The sequence below is a fragment of the Calidris pugnax genome, unplaced genomic scaffold (genome assembly GCF_001431845.1).
Source record: "Calidris pugnax isolate Ruff unplaced genomic scaffold, ASM143184v1 scaffold125, whole genome shotgun sequence".
NCBI classification, from domain to species: Eukaryota; Metazoa; Chordata; class Aves; order Charadriiformes; family Scolopacidae; genus Calidris; species Calidris pugnax.
In genome coordinates this window covers 1041033-1058526 of record NW_015090906.1, presented here as the reverse complement: position 1 = coordinate 1058526, position 17494 = coordinate 1041033, and the positions used below count along the sequence as shown (strand labels likewise).

The 17494-nt window shown below is 45.1% G+C and overlaps 1 protein-coding gene across 3 annotated transcripts in view; it reads left to right on the top strand.

Annotated features, from left to right (window-relative positions):
* The window catches only part of CAMK1D (calcium/calmodulin dependent protein kinase ID), a 247829-nt gene that overhangs the window by 205053 nt on the left and 25282 nt on the right, over window positions 1-17494 (top strand). For all 3 annotated transcript variants that reach the window (XM_014949084.1, XM_014949083.1, XM_014949082.1), the window contains exon 6: window positions 6917-6992. In XM_014949084.1, the coding sequence (XP_014804570.1) occupies window positions 6917-6992 (76 nt within the window). The remainder of the gene's footprint in view (window positions 1-6916; window positions 6993-17494) is intronic.

Below are 17494 nucleotides of genomic sequence, written 5' to 3'. Positions count from 1 at the left end.
AAAAAAAAAAAAAACAAAAAAACAAACATAACTGGTTGCCCAGACAACATTTTCCAAGGGCAGAAAAATTTTGTGGTCAGTCACAGGGGTGATGGCCATAAAAGGGCCTCCATGAGTGTTACACCTGATGACATGGCTTTTGTGTACCTGGTCTGCAGTTTTTTCCGCAGCCAAAAGTTTTCGTGCCTCCCAGCATCACTCCCAATTTGCAGCACCCACCTAAAATGCCCTCAAATAAACATAAGAGTTGTTTCTCCTAACGGTGAAAGACAACTACATGTCCTCATCTGGTTTGGGGCAGACATGGACCACAGTGCTGCCCTGTGAAGCGTCCTGCCAACTCTTCCTGTTTTTTTTTTCCAAGAGTTTAAGTAACACTCAGGAATCCATCACTTACAATGTAATTCGCGGCACTTTTCTTTCAAGATATGTAGAACATCCCATTTTCCAATCTTTTATGAGGAATTAATTACTTTTGTCAGTTTAAGCACTTTCCTTTTAAATTCCTAGCAAAAAGTTAGGCATGCATCACGTGCCAAGGGTGTGGTTAAGAAGCCATTAAAATCTGCTACTATTTATACTTCTTTATCTCCAGAAGGGGACCCAGTGCACTGGACAAGCTTCTGACGTGGTAGCAGACCTGATCTTAACTCTTATCTGCTGCCCTTTCTAAGTATTTGCAAGGCTGCAAGCCCCCTGTCATTTCTATCTAATTTTCCTGATTAGGATATACTTTCAACTCTGTGTGTTTCAATTTTTAACCCAGCTTTTCATAGTTTCAGCTCCAAGAATGGTGGTACTCAAGACACTAAATCCCTGTTTCTGTGGTTCGGAAATTCATCAAATAAGGGAGGGTGTAATTACAATTAAACTTTTAGAAAATATCGCTTTTCTTTCTGAAAATCAAAATATTGCTTATCAAATTAGAGTATATTTAAAGTGTGCATAACCGGTTATGCATTAGCACATTAGCCTTTGAGGCTCAACAGTTCAGAGATCTCTTTCTTTCAGAAGTTTTGTCAGAGATTTTGGTCCCATGGTGAAAAGGTGAAGATTAGGATAATTTAACACAATTAGAGGCACTTTTGTTAAGATGCAAACCTAAATGTTTAGTTGCTGAAGAGAGGATCTGATAATGTCTTCGAATAAAAAGGTCTTCCATTTTCTTATCTGCTTAGGACTCTTATCTCCCTCTCCATTTCTTACGGAAGGAGTGTACTTGAGATTAGATGCCCAACTTTTAGATAGCACCTAAATTGGGTAAATGAGAGCTTGTGTGACTCATTGCAAATTAGGTGTGTGGACTGGCTTGTATGGATCCCACCCCATCTCTAGACTGGAGAAGAAGTGGTGTTTTCAAAACTCTGGGTGATCACTGTGATAATGGGCAAGATCTGTATAAGTCATTAGCAATCTGTCATGGGCTGCTCAGCCTGAGGCTGTTTATAAGAACTTGATTTTGATGAAGAAGGTGTTCAAAACTGCCTGAAAATGAGTCACCCTCAGGGTATGTCAAGTTGAGCACTCACCAGGAGGTGACTCCAGTCATTCAATGAATTCTTCTGAGGAGATTTTGGCTGTTTGGGAACTAGGTCTCACTGACTTAGTTTCCGTGAGAGTTGGTCCCTCAAAAGCTTTGGTTACTTCTGCAGATGGGACTTAGACTCACAAGACGCTTATGAGCATTGAGAAGTTTGGAAAAAAATGTTAGAAAGCCTGTCTCCGGCAATCTGATCTCCTTTTGCAGAAATGCTGAATTATGAACTGTGTTTGTGGCTGGCTAATATCTTAATCCTTCTGAGATTTAAAATTCTTGCTCTGAGTCCCAACCCAACTTCAAGTAAAATTTTCTTGTATTTCCTTGTCGTAGGGATTGGGCTGGACCCTGGATGTATGGTAGATCCCTGTACACCCCATCTCAGTCACTTTATTCTCCGTAGTGCTTTTATGAAAGGTTAATTCACACCTTTCAGCTGTATCAGAAACCCAGTAGCAATTTCAGACCATATCAAAGCCATGTGTTTCTCTTAGTCCTGTGCAAAACCAAAGCATTTAAGTAAGAAATAGATTTCCATGCTGAATTTTGACTTATTTGGTATCTTTTGAATCAAAAGTTGGAAAATATTCAATAAGCCTTATAAGCAAAAAGCAACCCCAGGAGTTGTTTAGGCAGTAACATGCGTCATAAAGGAAAAACAAAGCATGGGAACTGCTCTTACCAGGGTTTGTGCAGGCACAAGCTCATGACAGTGCAATTGCTCAGCTCCGCTGATGTATCCAGGGTTTGCCTGTGTGTGGTTGTAGCTGCATAATGTTCCATGACGGCTAAATCTGACCCAGCAACACAAAATAGGGGCAACAGGAGCCCAAGAAGCCAGCAGAGCTGCACCAAAACCCTGCAGTCCTTCGGAAACTGCACAGAACTACAAAGTCGTGGCCAACCAGAACAAGATGGACACCGGAGGACTGTGTGAGAGGGAAGGAAATTGTTTTCATCCCAGGAGTCAGTGGAAGAGGGACTCTGGTCTAGTGGTCAATCTGCTTCAGGTGCCTCTCAGACTGTTTGCACTGTGAGGAAGATGCTTTGTATGGCAGCAGGGGACCTCAAGCTGCTCTTGCACTCTCTTTGGCTTCAGAGGGGGCTGGGTTGGCCCTTTGGGCATCCAACCGTCTTCTCAATGGTGCAGGGTTGTTCCTCTCTGTCCCATCTTCCCGAGGTGGTACCTTCAAGTCCTAAGCAATGGGGCTGGCACTGTCTCCCTTTGGTGTCTCTTAGAAGCTCTGCCTGTTACTCACCTTCCCTCTCAGAGTTCATGGCCATCTTGATCCTGTACAGCCCAGGCTTCCCCTTCTTTACTTGTAGGACCTTCCTATGTGATGGAAACTGGGACTTAAATAGTTACCAGCTGAAACTACTAGTCCTGGCTTGCACCAGGCCAATTTTCTTGGCCAACTGAGCTATGTCCCTGCCCAATGTAAGCAGGTTCCTGGTTATTTTGACCCTATTTAGATCTATTTATTCCTCCGACATTTACGGCAGCCTGCTGGTTTGTCAGTCCTATGGGGATCTTCAAAACCACCATCCTTTGTTCAAATGCCCTGTTCTTTCTGGCATGCAGCTTGTGTGAAGCCATATAAACCACAGAAAATAGCATTAGACTGAGTTCTTGTGAGAGCAAAAGCTGGTGGGAGTAGCACCATCATGGGAGTGAAGGAGAATGGCTTTTAAGTAGGAGGCTGGTATGAAGAACAGGCACCCTCATGACTTGTACAGTTTGTTCAACAGGCTTAAAGTATCAGAGCAATCCCCATCACTTGAGCTCTTTGCAAGAACATGGATTGCTGGTTTTGGCATCCAGCAGCTGCATTTTTAGGGAGCTTATTAGCATAGCTGCACTATGGCATAGTGCTCTGAAAGGTTTCCAAATGTTCTTGTTCTGTACCTGTTCTTAAAACCTCCGTTTGAAAGAAGTCTTTTCATTTTTTTCTCTTATTGAAAAGAAAACATAACTAAACAAAGAAAACCCTAACCGTAGAGCAGCAGATCATGTGCCCTGGGAAGCACATCTTCCCAACCTGCAGGTGGGAAGAGGCCCTGGGACCACTACCCGACATTTTACTTGCCATGTGTGGCTGGTAGCAATGCTAATTTGGCCTGAAACACAGTTTCTGGATGTGGAGGAAGTGTCCAGGTTTGCTTCATTGACTCCCCTGTCTCTGGCTGACTGTCATGTAGCATTTGAGCTACACAGTGATTCCCTGGAGAGGCGCGATACTGGAAGCTCAGCTGGAATTTCCCCAGGATCACATATGGGAGCTTTGACTTTCCCGTTCTCCTTACTGCTGTTTTGTCTCCTGAGTCATTGTGTTGATCCTTTAGTGCCGTCAGCTCTCCGATTTTTTTCGTTGCTTCTCCTGCTTTTGCCTCTTGGCACTGATCTACCGTCATTTCTAAGAGCTCCTCTGACTTGTTTTTCTGCTCATTAAATATTTCCGTCTTTTCTGTGTATCAGAGACAGATGATGCTAAGCTATGTTCTCCCATTCCTGTTGCATGTCTGCTCTTTGGAACAAGAATCAAAAGCGGTCTTTTGGCCTTAAGATAATTATTTAAACCTCCTGCCTTCCTTCATTAAAGTTTACCAAAAGGGGAGATAATAGCCTCGCATTTGCTTTGGGCTTGATCCCGTGGTGTTCTTACCTGCTTCACATCCACCATCCACAGCAGCAACTGTCTGTTATCAGTGCTCTTCACTCCTTTAAAACAGAGAGAAATGCCCCAGCTCAGCTTTGATGTTTTAGGAGGGAGAATCTTTATATAACTCACATCCCCTCGTCTCGGATTTGTTTTCTGTTATGTTAATGTGGCATATCTGTATAATGTCAGGAGCTCACTAGGATCCGTGGTGCTCAGGAGCTATTTGCATAATGTTTTCTTTGGGGGATATAAGATTTAAAATGTTTACCAGTCTTGAAAATGATGCAAACAGGAGCAGACAGTCAAAGGTAGAAGAGATATGTAAAGAAAATATTGGTAATTTGGAAGGACTGGAGAGTTGGAAGACATCTAATCACCTGAGGACAGGGGGAAATCAACTCCCGTCTTCCACATATTTTGTCAAAAAATTCAGTCACAAGGACTGGAACAAGAAAAGAAATTGACTCTCACAAACCCTATTTGATGCACATTTTGGAAAAAGATTCTTTTTAGAGGAAAACTTGGAGGCAAATTTTAATGAATTGGGAAGGAAAGAGTGAGATTAATGGCCACAAGAGTTGTCTGGGAAGGTTGTCTTGAGCAACTTTGGGGAACAGCTGTTTTATACAAGAGAAGTGTAAATTTGCCAGACTGTCCCAGCTTGCCAGGTTATCTGGGAGGCAGTAGCAGGCCAAATATGATGACTCTCCAGTGCTTCATTCTTTTATCCCAAGTTTGTCTTCAAATTCACCCCCACCAGAGTGACTAGCACCAAACTGACAGGCAGACCCTGCCCCAGCCATGGGGCAAGGAGTTATATTTTAGGTGCCAGCTGTAGATGCCTTCTATATTTCCACAGCTCTGTCCTCTGTTGTTGTAGGAACATTTTAACCTTTATCTCAATATAGCAGCATGCCCATGTCCTGGAAGGAGTCAGTGGCTTCTCGGGAACTGGAGTACACATTTCTGGCAACCACCTAGGGCCAGCTTGGGAAGCCATTCTTGCTAGGTATGGTGGAAAAAATCCTTTGGCACGAAGTGGATAGGTGTTGGAGCATTCACATACGTGTTACAGCAGTGTTTTAGGATTAACAATATATGAACAGAACCATCATTTTAATTTCTTATACATGCAGTGGTCCCAGTTTTCTGGATGACTTTAAGACTGGGGTGGTATTTACCCTGTGCTGCAGATTGGGGCATATCCCAATATTCAGAAGTCTTCATAATCTGGCTGCCAGCTATATTTTTACCCACATTCTCCTGGATTTTCTTCTTTTTTACAATGTAAAAGTCAAGTCACCCAGTGTGACTTGGCCCTTTCCATCATTCTGCTTCTCGTGGAAATACAACATGGATGCCCTCATCTGCCTCAAGGCACTGTCTTCCCTTCAGTCCCTTTAAGATCTCATGCCCAGGCACCAGAAAATCTTTTCTATGTCTCATTATGGCTTCCTGTTCCCTTCCTTGCTGGCAGTTTTGACCTTAGTTTTGCTGACTTGTCTAGCTTAACAAGATAACTCTTTGAAGAGTCCTTACCAGTACACCAAAGCATATGTAGCAACCAAATGTGAGGCTCAAGTTCTAATACATTTATATGCTTCACAATTTTGTCACTATTCTTCAAGAAACTAACTGCTTTGATATGGATAAGGCTTCTACCAGAGGAAGGTGTAACCCCTAAGGAATATTTTTTCTGGAACTCGCCCCTTCGTGATTTTTTTGCAGCATTTGGACTCCAAAGTTCTCAGAGGAAGTACTGTGCTTTTTAAAACCCAGTGTGACAAGTCTGCTTTAGGAATGCCACAAGCAGTGATTTCTGGCATTGTTGTGGACATTTTGCTTTGAAAAAAAAAAGCAAAAGCTTCTTTACATGAAAAAGATTAGAGTCACAGGGTTTTAAAATTTAGGTTTAAGCATTTGCACTGAAAGGTCCCAACAGGGAAAACAAAATACTTCAGGCTGCCAAACAAAAAAATGCACTTTTTTAACTCTCACTGGTGTAAGACAGGAAAGCAGACCCACAAAGGGTTTCAATAAATGCCAAGTTCTCACTTCTGGAAAAATTCAGATTATGGTGGCTGAATGCTCTAGAAGCAGAAGGCTCAGTTCCTTTGTGTTTGTGTCCAATTCCTGCTACGTTTCGTTTCTCTTTCTGAGGCATCTGTGTTCCCAGAGACAGAAGGACAAATGACTCCCTCTGACATCCAGCAGGGTTCAGAAGGCAGCTGTTGGGAGGTATGGTGGCAGCTCTTCTCCTGCAGACGTAACTTATCACCTCCCTGCCACCCTGTCCTTTCCCAGTTGCCTCTTGAAATCCTCCGTTTGGCAGCAGGACATGGTGGAGCTATGAGGCTGTCAGGGTGAATGTACATCTCTGCACCAGTGCAAAGCTTGGCCTCATTTTCTTTAAAGTTTCTTAAAGTTCCTCTGACAGGGAGGTGGTGGCCTTCTGCCTCTCATGCATATTTCAGTCTTTGGGTTTTTTTTCTGTCCTCAGGGGTAGAAGATAGGGAGTTTGCCCCATTTTAGACGTCATCCTTCTTTGTGAAAATATGAGCTTCAGAAACATCAGGATATTTCCAAATGCAAGGGCTGTACGTGGAGGGCAACAACACAAGGTCTCGGGGAGCTTCAAGTTTCAGGGTCCTACCTCTTGGCCACATTAAATGTTTGGTCTTGTAACATGTGCTTGTTTGGCTTTTTTTGTTTTTCCCAGCTCCTGAAGTGCTGGCCCAGAAACCCTACAGCAAAGCCGTGGATTGCTGGTCCATCGGGGTCATCGCATACATCCTGTGAGTATCCGTTGGGTTTTCAATCACAGGCAGCTTTGGGGCCTGCAACATGCTCTCCCACCATATAATTACCCACTCAGTCTGGGCCAAAAAAGTTAATCCCTGACACTTGTGACCCAGGATAACATGAACCCTGGACACCTCCCCATTACATATAGACTGAAATTTGGGCGGAAGTAGTAGGAAATGAACCAAGACCCTTCAAAAGCAAAAAATCCTTGCTCCCACCTGAACTACATTGTATGCAATCATATGGGCTTGTCCAAGTTGTGACGTTACTGAACCTATTCCCTCCCCTACTTGGGTTACCTTTGAACAGCAACAAATTTGGCTATGTCCACAGGGCACAGCATCATGCCCGTGGGTATATCCTGAAGTGCCACCTCTCTCAAGACGTCACCGTAATGGCTTTTTATTCCCTGGGGAGGCAGGGCACAAAGAGAGATACGAGGGGAAGAGCTTTTCCTGTACTGCAGTGAATTATTCTCTTCAAAATATAATGCAAAGTATTGAAAATTTACTGAAAATGTGAAATCCAAAACATTTAAAATCCGACCATTTAACACATCCAACCATCAGGTCCCATAGGAGAGGGTGAACTGATTTCTGTCCTGTCAGTTCTGCCACCCTTCCATCAAGCTATTAAGGCTCTGCGTTTGTGGCTGAGATTTGCTTTTCTAATGGGGCTAATTGCTGCTCAAATGAGTGAGGATTGGTTGTTTGAGAAAGCTATGGGACCAGGGCTTCTGTGCATTCGCCAAAGTTGTGAATAGGTCTCAAAACTCATGTTTATGGAGATTTAGTGCCTGTCCTTATTATTAGCTACCACCCTTCTTCACAAAGGCTTACTGGAATAATTTAGATTGGAAGGGACCTCAGTATGTCCTGTTCTTGAGGTCACACAAAGTTGCCTGGGTCTTTATCTAGTTGTGTCTTGAAATCCTCTGAAGACGGAGACTGCACAAGGTCTGTGGACAACCTGTTCCACAGCTTGAGTGTCCTCATAAGGAAAAAAGGCTTGTCTCCATTACAGGGGTAACCAGTACTCTTGATGTGGGTGCACCTTGATTGCTTGAGCCATGGAAGTAGGTAAGCCAACTCCTGTCCCAGCGACACTTGGAAGGACTCAGGGACTGGAGCGAATGGACAAGGCGTAATGGTTTTAAACTGAAAGAGGGGAGATTTAGGTTAGATACTAGGAAGAAATTCTTTACTGTGAGGGTGGTGAGATGCTGGAAAAGTTACCCAGGGAAGTTGTGGATGCCCCATCCCTGGAAGTGTTCAAGACCAGGCTGGATGGGACTTTGAGCAACCTGGTCTAGTGGGAGGTGTCCCTGCCCATGGCAGGGGGGTTGGAACTAGATGATCTTTAAGATCCCTTCCAACTCTAACCATTCTTTGATTCTATGATTGGATAGGCATCCTGGCCATTTTGGTCACCAGGGGTCATTAGTGTTGTCCAGAAAAGGGCGTCTGTAACATTTCTGGGCACCATCATCTGTATCCAGCTCTGTGTGCATGACAATATGAAAACACTGCTAATATTTGGGTTGAGAGGAAAATGCAGAACTTGTTGTCTGTGAAACTGTAGGAAGACTCCCTTGAGCTTAGGGACCTGTATTGATGGGATGGTCTATGCTCAGGGCTGAAGTTCATGACTCCATGTATGTCCTTCAGATAACAATTGCTTTGGTTGCTTCTGCACAGTGTAGCAGACCTTGAAGCAGGAGCTATTCATGCGGGTCTTTAAGAGGAGGTCAGGCTGTCACCTTGGGCTGACTCAGGGTGACCACGTGGAGCACAACAAGCCCGTTCCTTCTGTGCAAAAGAGCACAGAGCTGTTGTGTAGCTGTTGACTGCTGCAGAAACAAATGTCTTTTCATGCCAGCATTACCAGTGCTTTTGCCTTTTTTTTGTTTCTCCACTTTACACAACTGTCACAGTTCTGCAAGGCTGAAGGAAAAAGCAGCTCCAATGAGGCATGGCATTAAAGCATTCCTACTTTCTTCCCTTTCTCCTTATGCAAACATTTCATGGCTTGTCAACATGAATAACTTTTTGATGGTGTAATAGAACTATTTTTACCAGGACACACCTCATTGCTGTATTATCCATTCTGTGTAATGTTCATTCTTTACATTTTCATTTAGTCTTGAGCATGTTATATGCTACCCAAAATAGCTTTTTTATATTAAGATAATATAGGAAGGCTTTATTTCTTTGCATGTACGTTTATTTATTTAAAACAAAGCCCTGCCTAAAAACATCAGCTTTATGGCTGCCTCTCCAATCTACATGAATATTTGAAAACTTGTTGAGTACAAAACTTTGCAGGGGGATGGATTTATCTTGGAGCAATCATCAATAGCAGGATGCAAAAGAATTTTGTATAAGAAAGCAAAAATCAACAGTGCTGATTCTGGCTTCGTGGCAAAGCTCAGCAGGACATGCTATAGCAGTGAGGAAGACAGCAGACATGCCAAAACACTTCAGAGACTGCTTCACACATCATTCCCTAGTGCTCTTTTAGATGAGGATGGTGTGTACTGACCCAAACTTGCCATCTTCCACATGCAAACCTGAGCACGGAAGGCCAAGAGGTTGGGTTTTTTTGACATATTTGGCCCTTGCCAGCCATGGCAGGACAATCAGGTAGAACCTTTTCTGTTGTTTTCATATACTTTTCTGAGTACTAGCTTCAGAGAGCAGGAGGAAGGAGGATGCAGGTGGAAGACAGCAGTACACTGCCTGACTACTAGGCTTGACCGCTGCCTAGGTTCGGTTTATTGTCAAATACCTGCTATGAAAATCTGTGTCCATCTGGCAGCCCACAGGAGGGGTGAACTGCTGCATCCTGGTTGCCTGGAAATAAACTTGGCTCTGCTTTCCACCAAGTTTTCAGTCCCATTCAACCATGGCTCATGTACCAAAGGTCTTTTTGGCTGGCAGACTTCTTATTTCACTTGTTGCCTTTATGTGTCTTGTTGAGGAATATGAATGAGGCAGTGCTAAGCAATGTGTCCTCCACCACCTAGTTAATGAACATATCTTTGATAGGTGGGAGGTCTTAATCTCATCCATAAACCTCTGCCCCACACCTTCCTAAGCGAGGCTGCTCTTTTTGTGAGGTTCAGCTCAGTTGTTTCTCGCTCTGTTTTCCAAATCAGCATGTGCTGTGCTTGTCAAGAAAGGTATACACACTCCTCAAATCTAAATTCCTCATTTGCTGGATGGGGAATTCCCAACCCTGAGGGCTCAAATCAGTTTAGTAAGAACAAGTCCCTAGGAATTCCTGTTTGAAGGACAAGAAAACCTTTTCAGTGTTTCTGGGCTTCATGTAATAAGGACCTGATTTGTATTATGTACAGTCAAAATGAATGGCAATAATGTGTTGCCGTAGAAGGAGCGCGGTAATGTGTTTGCCAGACTGCTACTGCCTGGGTGGGATTGGGTCTTGAGATCAAACCACCTCCTCAGACATTTTTGCATGTGACCTACATCCTTCGACTCCTGTTACAGTCAGCAGCACTCCAGGGCTCGCTTTGGTTACCCTAACATAGGTGCTTAGTGTCAAGCTGGGGCTGCAGGACCGTCCAGCCCCCCATGGCATATCTGCCAGCTGGGAACAAAGGTCCTATGCACTTGACAGCTTCTCCAGTGGCATTGGGCTCTACATGTGGCCACCTCAACCCAGCCTGGGTCAATGCAAGCAGTCATTTCACCAGGATGAACCATTCAGTTGCCTAAACATATGTGTTTAGTGCCACACTGGGGTGTCCAGGACAGCCACATGGATTTGGCAAGTTTAAATCACTGTGGAGACCTTCCTTCTGGAGTGGCAGATGGAGGCCAAGTGGGAGACCATGGACTGTGTCAAATAGCACCAGATGCCCATGCTGAGGCTACTGGATCACACCTTGCTCCAATACTCAGCCTCTGCCTTCACAGCATGGTTTCATCTGCTTTATAGTATGTCTGCGTCAACCTTCTGTCTCTGTTGACTCCACCTCTGTTGACTGCGATGGGAGCTTAGAAGCCCAGCCCACATCTTACGTGTCCTAATCTTGAACTAGATGTCATCCAGGCTTCCAGAAATAGCCAGAAACTGCAGACACAGTCTCGTAAATGGATACCAGGGGTATAGTAAAGACAGAGAGGAGGAGAGGTCCTTCCCTAAGCTGGAAGGAAGTAGCCCTGCTGAGGTGGGCCACAGGTTTAACATCTAGGTTTGCTGTCTCAGCAGTCCCACACCACTGAGGTGGTAGAGCTGGTGATGAGATGCCACAAACACCATCAGCGTAGCCAGCCTGGTGCCATGCTGGTCGTTAATCCCACCTTGAGCAGGAGTTATTAATTCCAGCATATCCCCACGTCTGTCCAGATATGCCATTTCCAGCTCCACAGTCAGCACAGTTGGACCTACTTGCACGTACCCAAACCAGTTGGAGACATATTTATGCACAGGGTGATCCAAGCACATCGTCCTGCACCACCTCCCCGCCTCTCCCACGAGTCCTCCCAGCCACTCTGAACAGGCTGCTGTCATTTAAGAAGATGGAAACTCTGGGGAATCCAACACAGAAGCCAGGCATAAATTAAGGATGCTTAGAGCTATTATTGCTCTGAGTGGTTTGAGTGCCTGCAGACACAAGCCCAGTCTCACATGAGAGCCTTCAGTTTATGACACTGGAAGAACAAACTGTTTCTGTGGCACCGACGCTCTGGACTAATGTTTGTTTCTGTGATATGCAAGGTGAAGGATGTCTTAGGAATGAATACCTTTGTTTCAGTGCCAGTCTCTAATGTTTCTCGTTAATGACAGCCAGATTGTAGAGGCTGCACCAGAGGAGTTTTTATCAAAACCTGTTTTGCATGAGAAGTCATTATTCACAGGAACTAATTTTAGCAGCCTGAAATTTCCTGTTATTCCAGTTGCAACATTTCTTGATTTGAAACAGCCTCACTGTTGAGCTCGGCTTTCTACTCATCACAAGGTAGTTTTGATATGTGTTCAGCTTAAAAACAGGAGGTGTAAGAAGAGAAAGAGATGACTGGATTCCCAGAAGCTGGATTTTGGACCTGTCTGGGTGACATGAGATGTTACAAAAGCTTGGGGAACTAAAATACTGATCGCATGCATACCTGGTATAGAGAAGATTTAGGTTATTTATGCAAAAAATAGAAAATCAGGTTCCAAAGCTGGAAAACCACCTTGGTCCACAGAATGCCCTGCCTCAGCCCCTGGTTATTCATACTCAACACCTCCTGTCTCTTCTGCACTGGGCTGAACACATTTTGCCCTGTTTTCTTCTGATTCTGTTCATTGGTAGGACAAGAGAATTACTGGTTTGTTACCATTATTTAGAAACAACAATTATCTGGAGATAAACCTTGGATCATTCTCTTTCCTGTACTACTTTGCTGCTGAGTTGCTCTTGATTTTCAAGTAGATGTGCACGAAATCATCAATAGTGTTTGTAGGGAAGGATTAACCAGGGGCAGTACAAAGTATAATATTTCAGAAGAAGTTTCCACCATTGTCCTGGAGGCATGCACTGGGTAAAGCTGGTCAGCCATCTTCCCTGCTGAGCATCACACACAAACCTAAGCAAGGAAGTGGGGAATAATTTTCATGTTTGTTACCAGAAGGAGAATTAGTGGAGGCAAAATGTACCCAGGCATGTTGGATTGCTTGGGATAACACAGTTAAACACTGGGAAAACAACCCCAGATGATGGCCCCTCACTGCTTGCTTCTTTATTTTTTATTCCCCATGCTAATATGTCCTTGTCCACAGCTCCATGAGGGTACCAGTGTCAGCCAGTATGAGGGTCCATTCCCAAAATAAGAAGAAATACATGTGTTTATTCCTATAAATAGCACTTGGATTGCTTCCCACACTACACATCTCGAGTCTTTGAGCACTTCCTGAATTCTTTGCTCTAATCTCACTGTAAAATTGTTTGTAAAACTGACCCCAGTGTCTCTCGTGTTGCAGGTTGTACACTGACCACACGAGTGGGTTATTTAGCCTTTAATATCACCCTCAATATGTAATGGGAGCTTGCATGGGTTTTGCTTCTCTGTCTGGTGAGGAGAAGATGATCTTGGTATTCCTCTTGTGCTCTCCTGATGGCTTCTAGAAATGACTTCTGGCAATATCTTTCTTTTGTACATCCACCTGTGGTTTTTTATCTGCATCCCATTTTTTTTAAGGCAAGACTGGGAATAGGAGGTTAAGGGAAAATATGTTGCTGATGTGATAAGGTTGCTAAATAGTTTTGAAAAGCTTTTTTTGGGGGGAAACTGCAAGAAAATGATGACAAATAATAGCTGCCTGAAGCTCCCCCAGGACAATGCAGGATTTTTTCACATTGAAGACAGAAGGGTTATTTTTGTATTTCTGCATATCTAAAGAAAAGCAGAAGAACCTCTGATAGTGAGGTCATTTTTTTCACACAGAAATGTCCCAGCAGATGGAAATTAATTCAGTGGGATTTTGAATCTGTAAGAATTAAATAAAAACTTATTATGGACTTTGGATGGTGGCCCAGTTGCTGGAAGTCCAGCAAGATTTCCTCCAGCCATAAATTGCATGTTGGGCTAATTTACTGGGGCTTTCCTATCCCTTACTGCAAAGCCAGTAACATTATAACATTCAAGTAAGTAAAGTTAAAACTTCTGTGTCTTCCTAAACTCTGAGTTTAAGGGAAGGGACAGCAAGACAACCTATATTTTGGCTCCCACCCCCTCTCAGTGCCAGGATGCCCTGGTGTTCCCCTCCCAGACGTCACCTCCTCTGACGTAAGGAGCTTTCTCGCTTCTCAGATGCTTTCTGTTATAGATCCTCAGTGATTTACCACCGGAAGGAACATCCTTGGGTCCCCCTTTGCAGGAGATTCATCCCCATCCCTGGCTGAGCCAGGACCAGCCCTTGCCCTGCACTCAGCCCTCTCTCAGGCAGGGGCTGGGTTTGGAGGGATGTCCCTACCCATGGACTGTAATAGTGACTAACAAGTCTCAAGCCCTCACTAGCAAGGGAAAATTAGTGCCAAAACCCCCTGTTTTCTGCCCTGTGCCCTGCTCACACCATCCTGGTGTCCTCCTGCTTGATGCTGCCTCTCCTTGTGCATCAGCCCTCCCAGCGCCCAGTCTTGGGGTGACCTCCCAGACACAGAGGTGGATACTCCAGAAGTGTGTAGATACTCAAGTCACGCAGAGGAGCCAGAGAAGAGCTGGGTGTGTGTAGGAAAGAGATTGAAAGGCTCTGGAGAGGCTGTGGTTCTTGCTGGGGTTCGTGTCTCTCTGCTCCCCCCCGCCTCGCAGGGTTATAGCCCTCCAGCTCTGCGCTGCTCAGCAGTTTGCTCCTGCCTTTTGCTGCCACGAGCAAGTATAAATCACATCAGCCCTAACTTGTGCTCTTGTACCTTTGCCAAGGTAATTAGTACGTTTTAAGAGAGTTATTTCTCTCTGAGGAGCAGCCTGCCAGCGCCTCGGCATGCGCAGAGCCGTCTGCTCGCCCCAAAATGCTTTATCGGAGCGGTTTGGTTTTGTTTAAGGAAAGTGCTGAGGAAGGCAAGAAATTAATGAAGGGCTGTCAGGCTTCTTATACAGAGCCCCCCGAGTCCCCCAGGGAAGAGGGACGGAGCGAGGGTTCCAAGTGCCTTTGGAGGAACTGTTTTCCTCCAGCCAGGGCATCTCTACCCCAGTGGCCATCCCAACATCTGCGGGGCAGGTGCCATCAACTCCAGCCTTGCCAAACCCCCCCGGTAAAGCACCCGAAATCTTGAGCATTGGGACAGAAGAGGGCCACAAAGATGATTAAGGGCCTGGAGCATCTCTCTTATGAAGAGAGGTTGAGGAACATGGGTCTTTTTAGTCTAGAGAAGAGAAGACTGAGAGGGGATCTGATCAATGCTTATACATACTTAAAAGGAGGGAGTCAGGAGGACAGGGCTGGTCTTTTTTCAGTGGTGCCCAGTGACAGGGCAAGAGGAAATGGGCACAAACTTGAGTATAAGAAGTTCCACCTAAACATGAGGAGGAACTTCTTTACTGTGAGAGTGGTAGAGCACTGGAAGAGGCTGCCCAGAGAGGTGGTGGAGTCTCCTTCCCTGGAGACATTCAAAACTCACCTGTACATGTTCCTGTGCAACCTGCTCTAGGTAGACCCACTCCGGTGGGGGCGTTGGACTAGATGGTCTCCAGAGGTCCCTTCCAACTCCATATGATTCTGTGATTCTATGATTCTATGAAAGCAAGTTGTATAAATGTTCTTCTTAGATACCTGTAGAGCTGGATGCCAGTTGTGGATGCAGTTTCTGCATTAGGTTAGCGGATGTTTTTCCTTCATTCATCCCAGTGCATAGTGGCTTCTTGGTGTTTGCTTAAATTGCTTTTAATGGTCCTTCTCATACGCCACTTCCACCACTGGGTTTCATGTAGGAGTTGCTGCATGGAGCCCCGTACACAAGCACGTGCCTGTTAAGTAGACAGGCAGTGCTGCTCTGAACTTAAAGCCTTGTCTGGCATGAGGTTATCTTACTTGCTTTTGATAATGGCAGTCATCCAGTGGGACACAAATGAGGACTGACTCATCTGCTTCACGAGATAAAAGAGGAGAGATTTCTGGTTCAGCTGAACCACGGCGGATTCATGATAATGCTGCAAATTTCAGAAGAGTTCTTCCAGGTTAATATGAATCTGATGCAGATCAACATCTCACTCAGCATTTAAATTATTTATCAAGCACACTGGCCCTTCAGAGCTAACAAAACGTTGCTCCTTTCACCCTCACGTGTTGAGTTGGTTCAAATAACCTCCAGGGCAGCTGGCTGGCTGTGGGTTATAAATAACTTGAGTATTTCAATTCTTAGAGTTTTCCCCGACCCTCACTCTGTGGTTGCAGTGGTGTAGTGTTTCAGCTAGATCTTCTACCTGTTTATAATGGCTGTCTTTCTCCAATTAAATGCTTTATTGAGGTTGATTGACTCAGGATTTAAGAAAACTTCAGGAAAAAGATCATTTCAATGCCAGCAAAGTATGTGAAAGAATAATTCACACCATAGACTAGAGATAAGAGATGGGACAGAGAGCCAATAGAGGCAGAAAGGCCTGTTTAAGTGAGAGCAGGATGGGTTTGCTAAAACCTTGGACCAACTTCAGAGGTCAATCTGACACTTTGCAACCTTGGTATCAAAACTTGAGGAAGGGATATCTTTGCTGGCACGTTTGCAGAGAGAGGGACAGGCTGCTGCGTGCAGCATCAGGTGGACATCAGGGATCTCTGATACCTGAGTTTTATTGCTGCATTTGCTTAGCAGAAGGCCAGATGTGTTTTTTCCCCATGCCCAGCATCTGCAGGGCTGGAGGAGCCCTGCCTCAGCAGAGTGACTGTCCTGCTCTCTGCGGCACTGGGAGGGTGCACCCTCAGTGTTTTGGCTCTAACTAGGCAAAAAATGTTCAATGTCCTGCTTTGTCCTGGGGCGAGGTTTTCTGAGAAGTCTGAAAACCAGGACAGGACTGTTTTTAGCCTGAGGCAAGGCAGGCAAATTGATGTGGGCAGCAAAATCACTTGCAGAAGTGAGAAGGGGAGAGACTCTCCATGTGTCTCACCAACAGCAGCAGGTCCATGTGCAGCCCGTGCAGGCTCTGCTGCAGAGATGGAGGGACTCCCAAATGTCTTCCTTGTTGTGCCCAGCACAACCTGCAGATTCATCCTCCCCTCTGCCTCATAGCTCTGTGGGGCTCCTTGTCCTGCTTTGCACCAGCTCTTCCTCCCCCTTGCGCTGAAGAAGAGGTCTATGCAGGTGGCCAGTGGCTCTCCAGATGTACAGCAAAGCTTCCTATGCAGCTACAATCTCTTGCACAAGATAGAGACCACAAGTTGTGCTCAAAGCCCGTCCTGATGCCATGCAGGTGGCTGGGTAGGTGTTGTCACCTCTTGTGTGTCTTGAGTTTCTGGGTCTTTGCTGTGCCCACATGTCTGCAGAACCCCTGCACTGCCTCTGCGCCGTCTGTGAGAGAGTAAAGCTGGCATAAGTGGCTTGTGTAAGGTGTGGGGTGAGAACAGTCCAGAAGGACGACCAGAGCAGTGAAGCCAGTATGGAGAAGACTCTTGGATGAGCAATGGTTGTGCTGAGGGATGAGAGGGACTGGTGCTCTGTGGATGTAGGGTGTAGGCCATGGAAGCTCCTCTTACACATGTACAGGAGAGGATGGAAAGGCTCATGGCTATTTCTCTGGCTAAACACCCAAAAGCATGCAAAGGGAGGCCAGGATATTTGCCTGAGTCAGTGTAAGATCAACAGCATTGGGTTTCCATGCAGAATTCCTCTTTGTCCAGGACGATGCAAATCTCCAGAAGTGGGTTTACATGTCCCTGAACAAATTTGTCTCATGACATTGCTTTCCTGCTGGAAAACTTACTGGGGCAAGTCTTAAACCAGAGTTTCTCCTTCTTCTCATTTCCTCTTTCTCACCTTCTTGGCCGTGATGGGTCC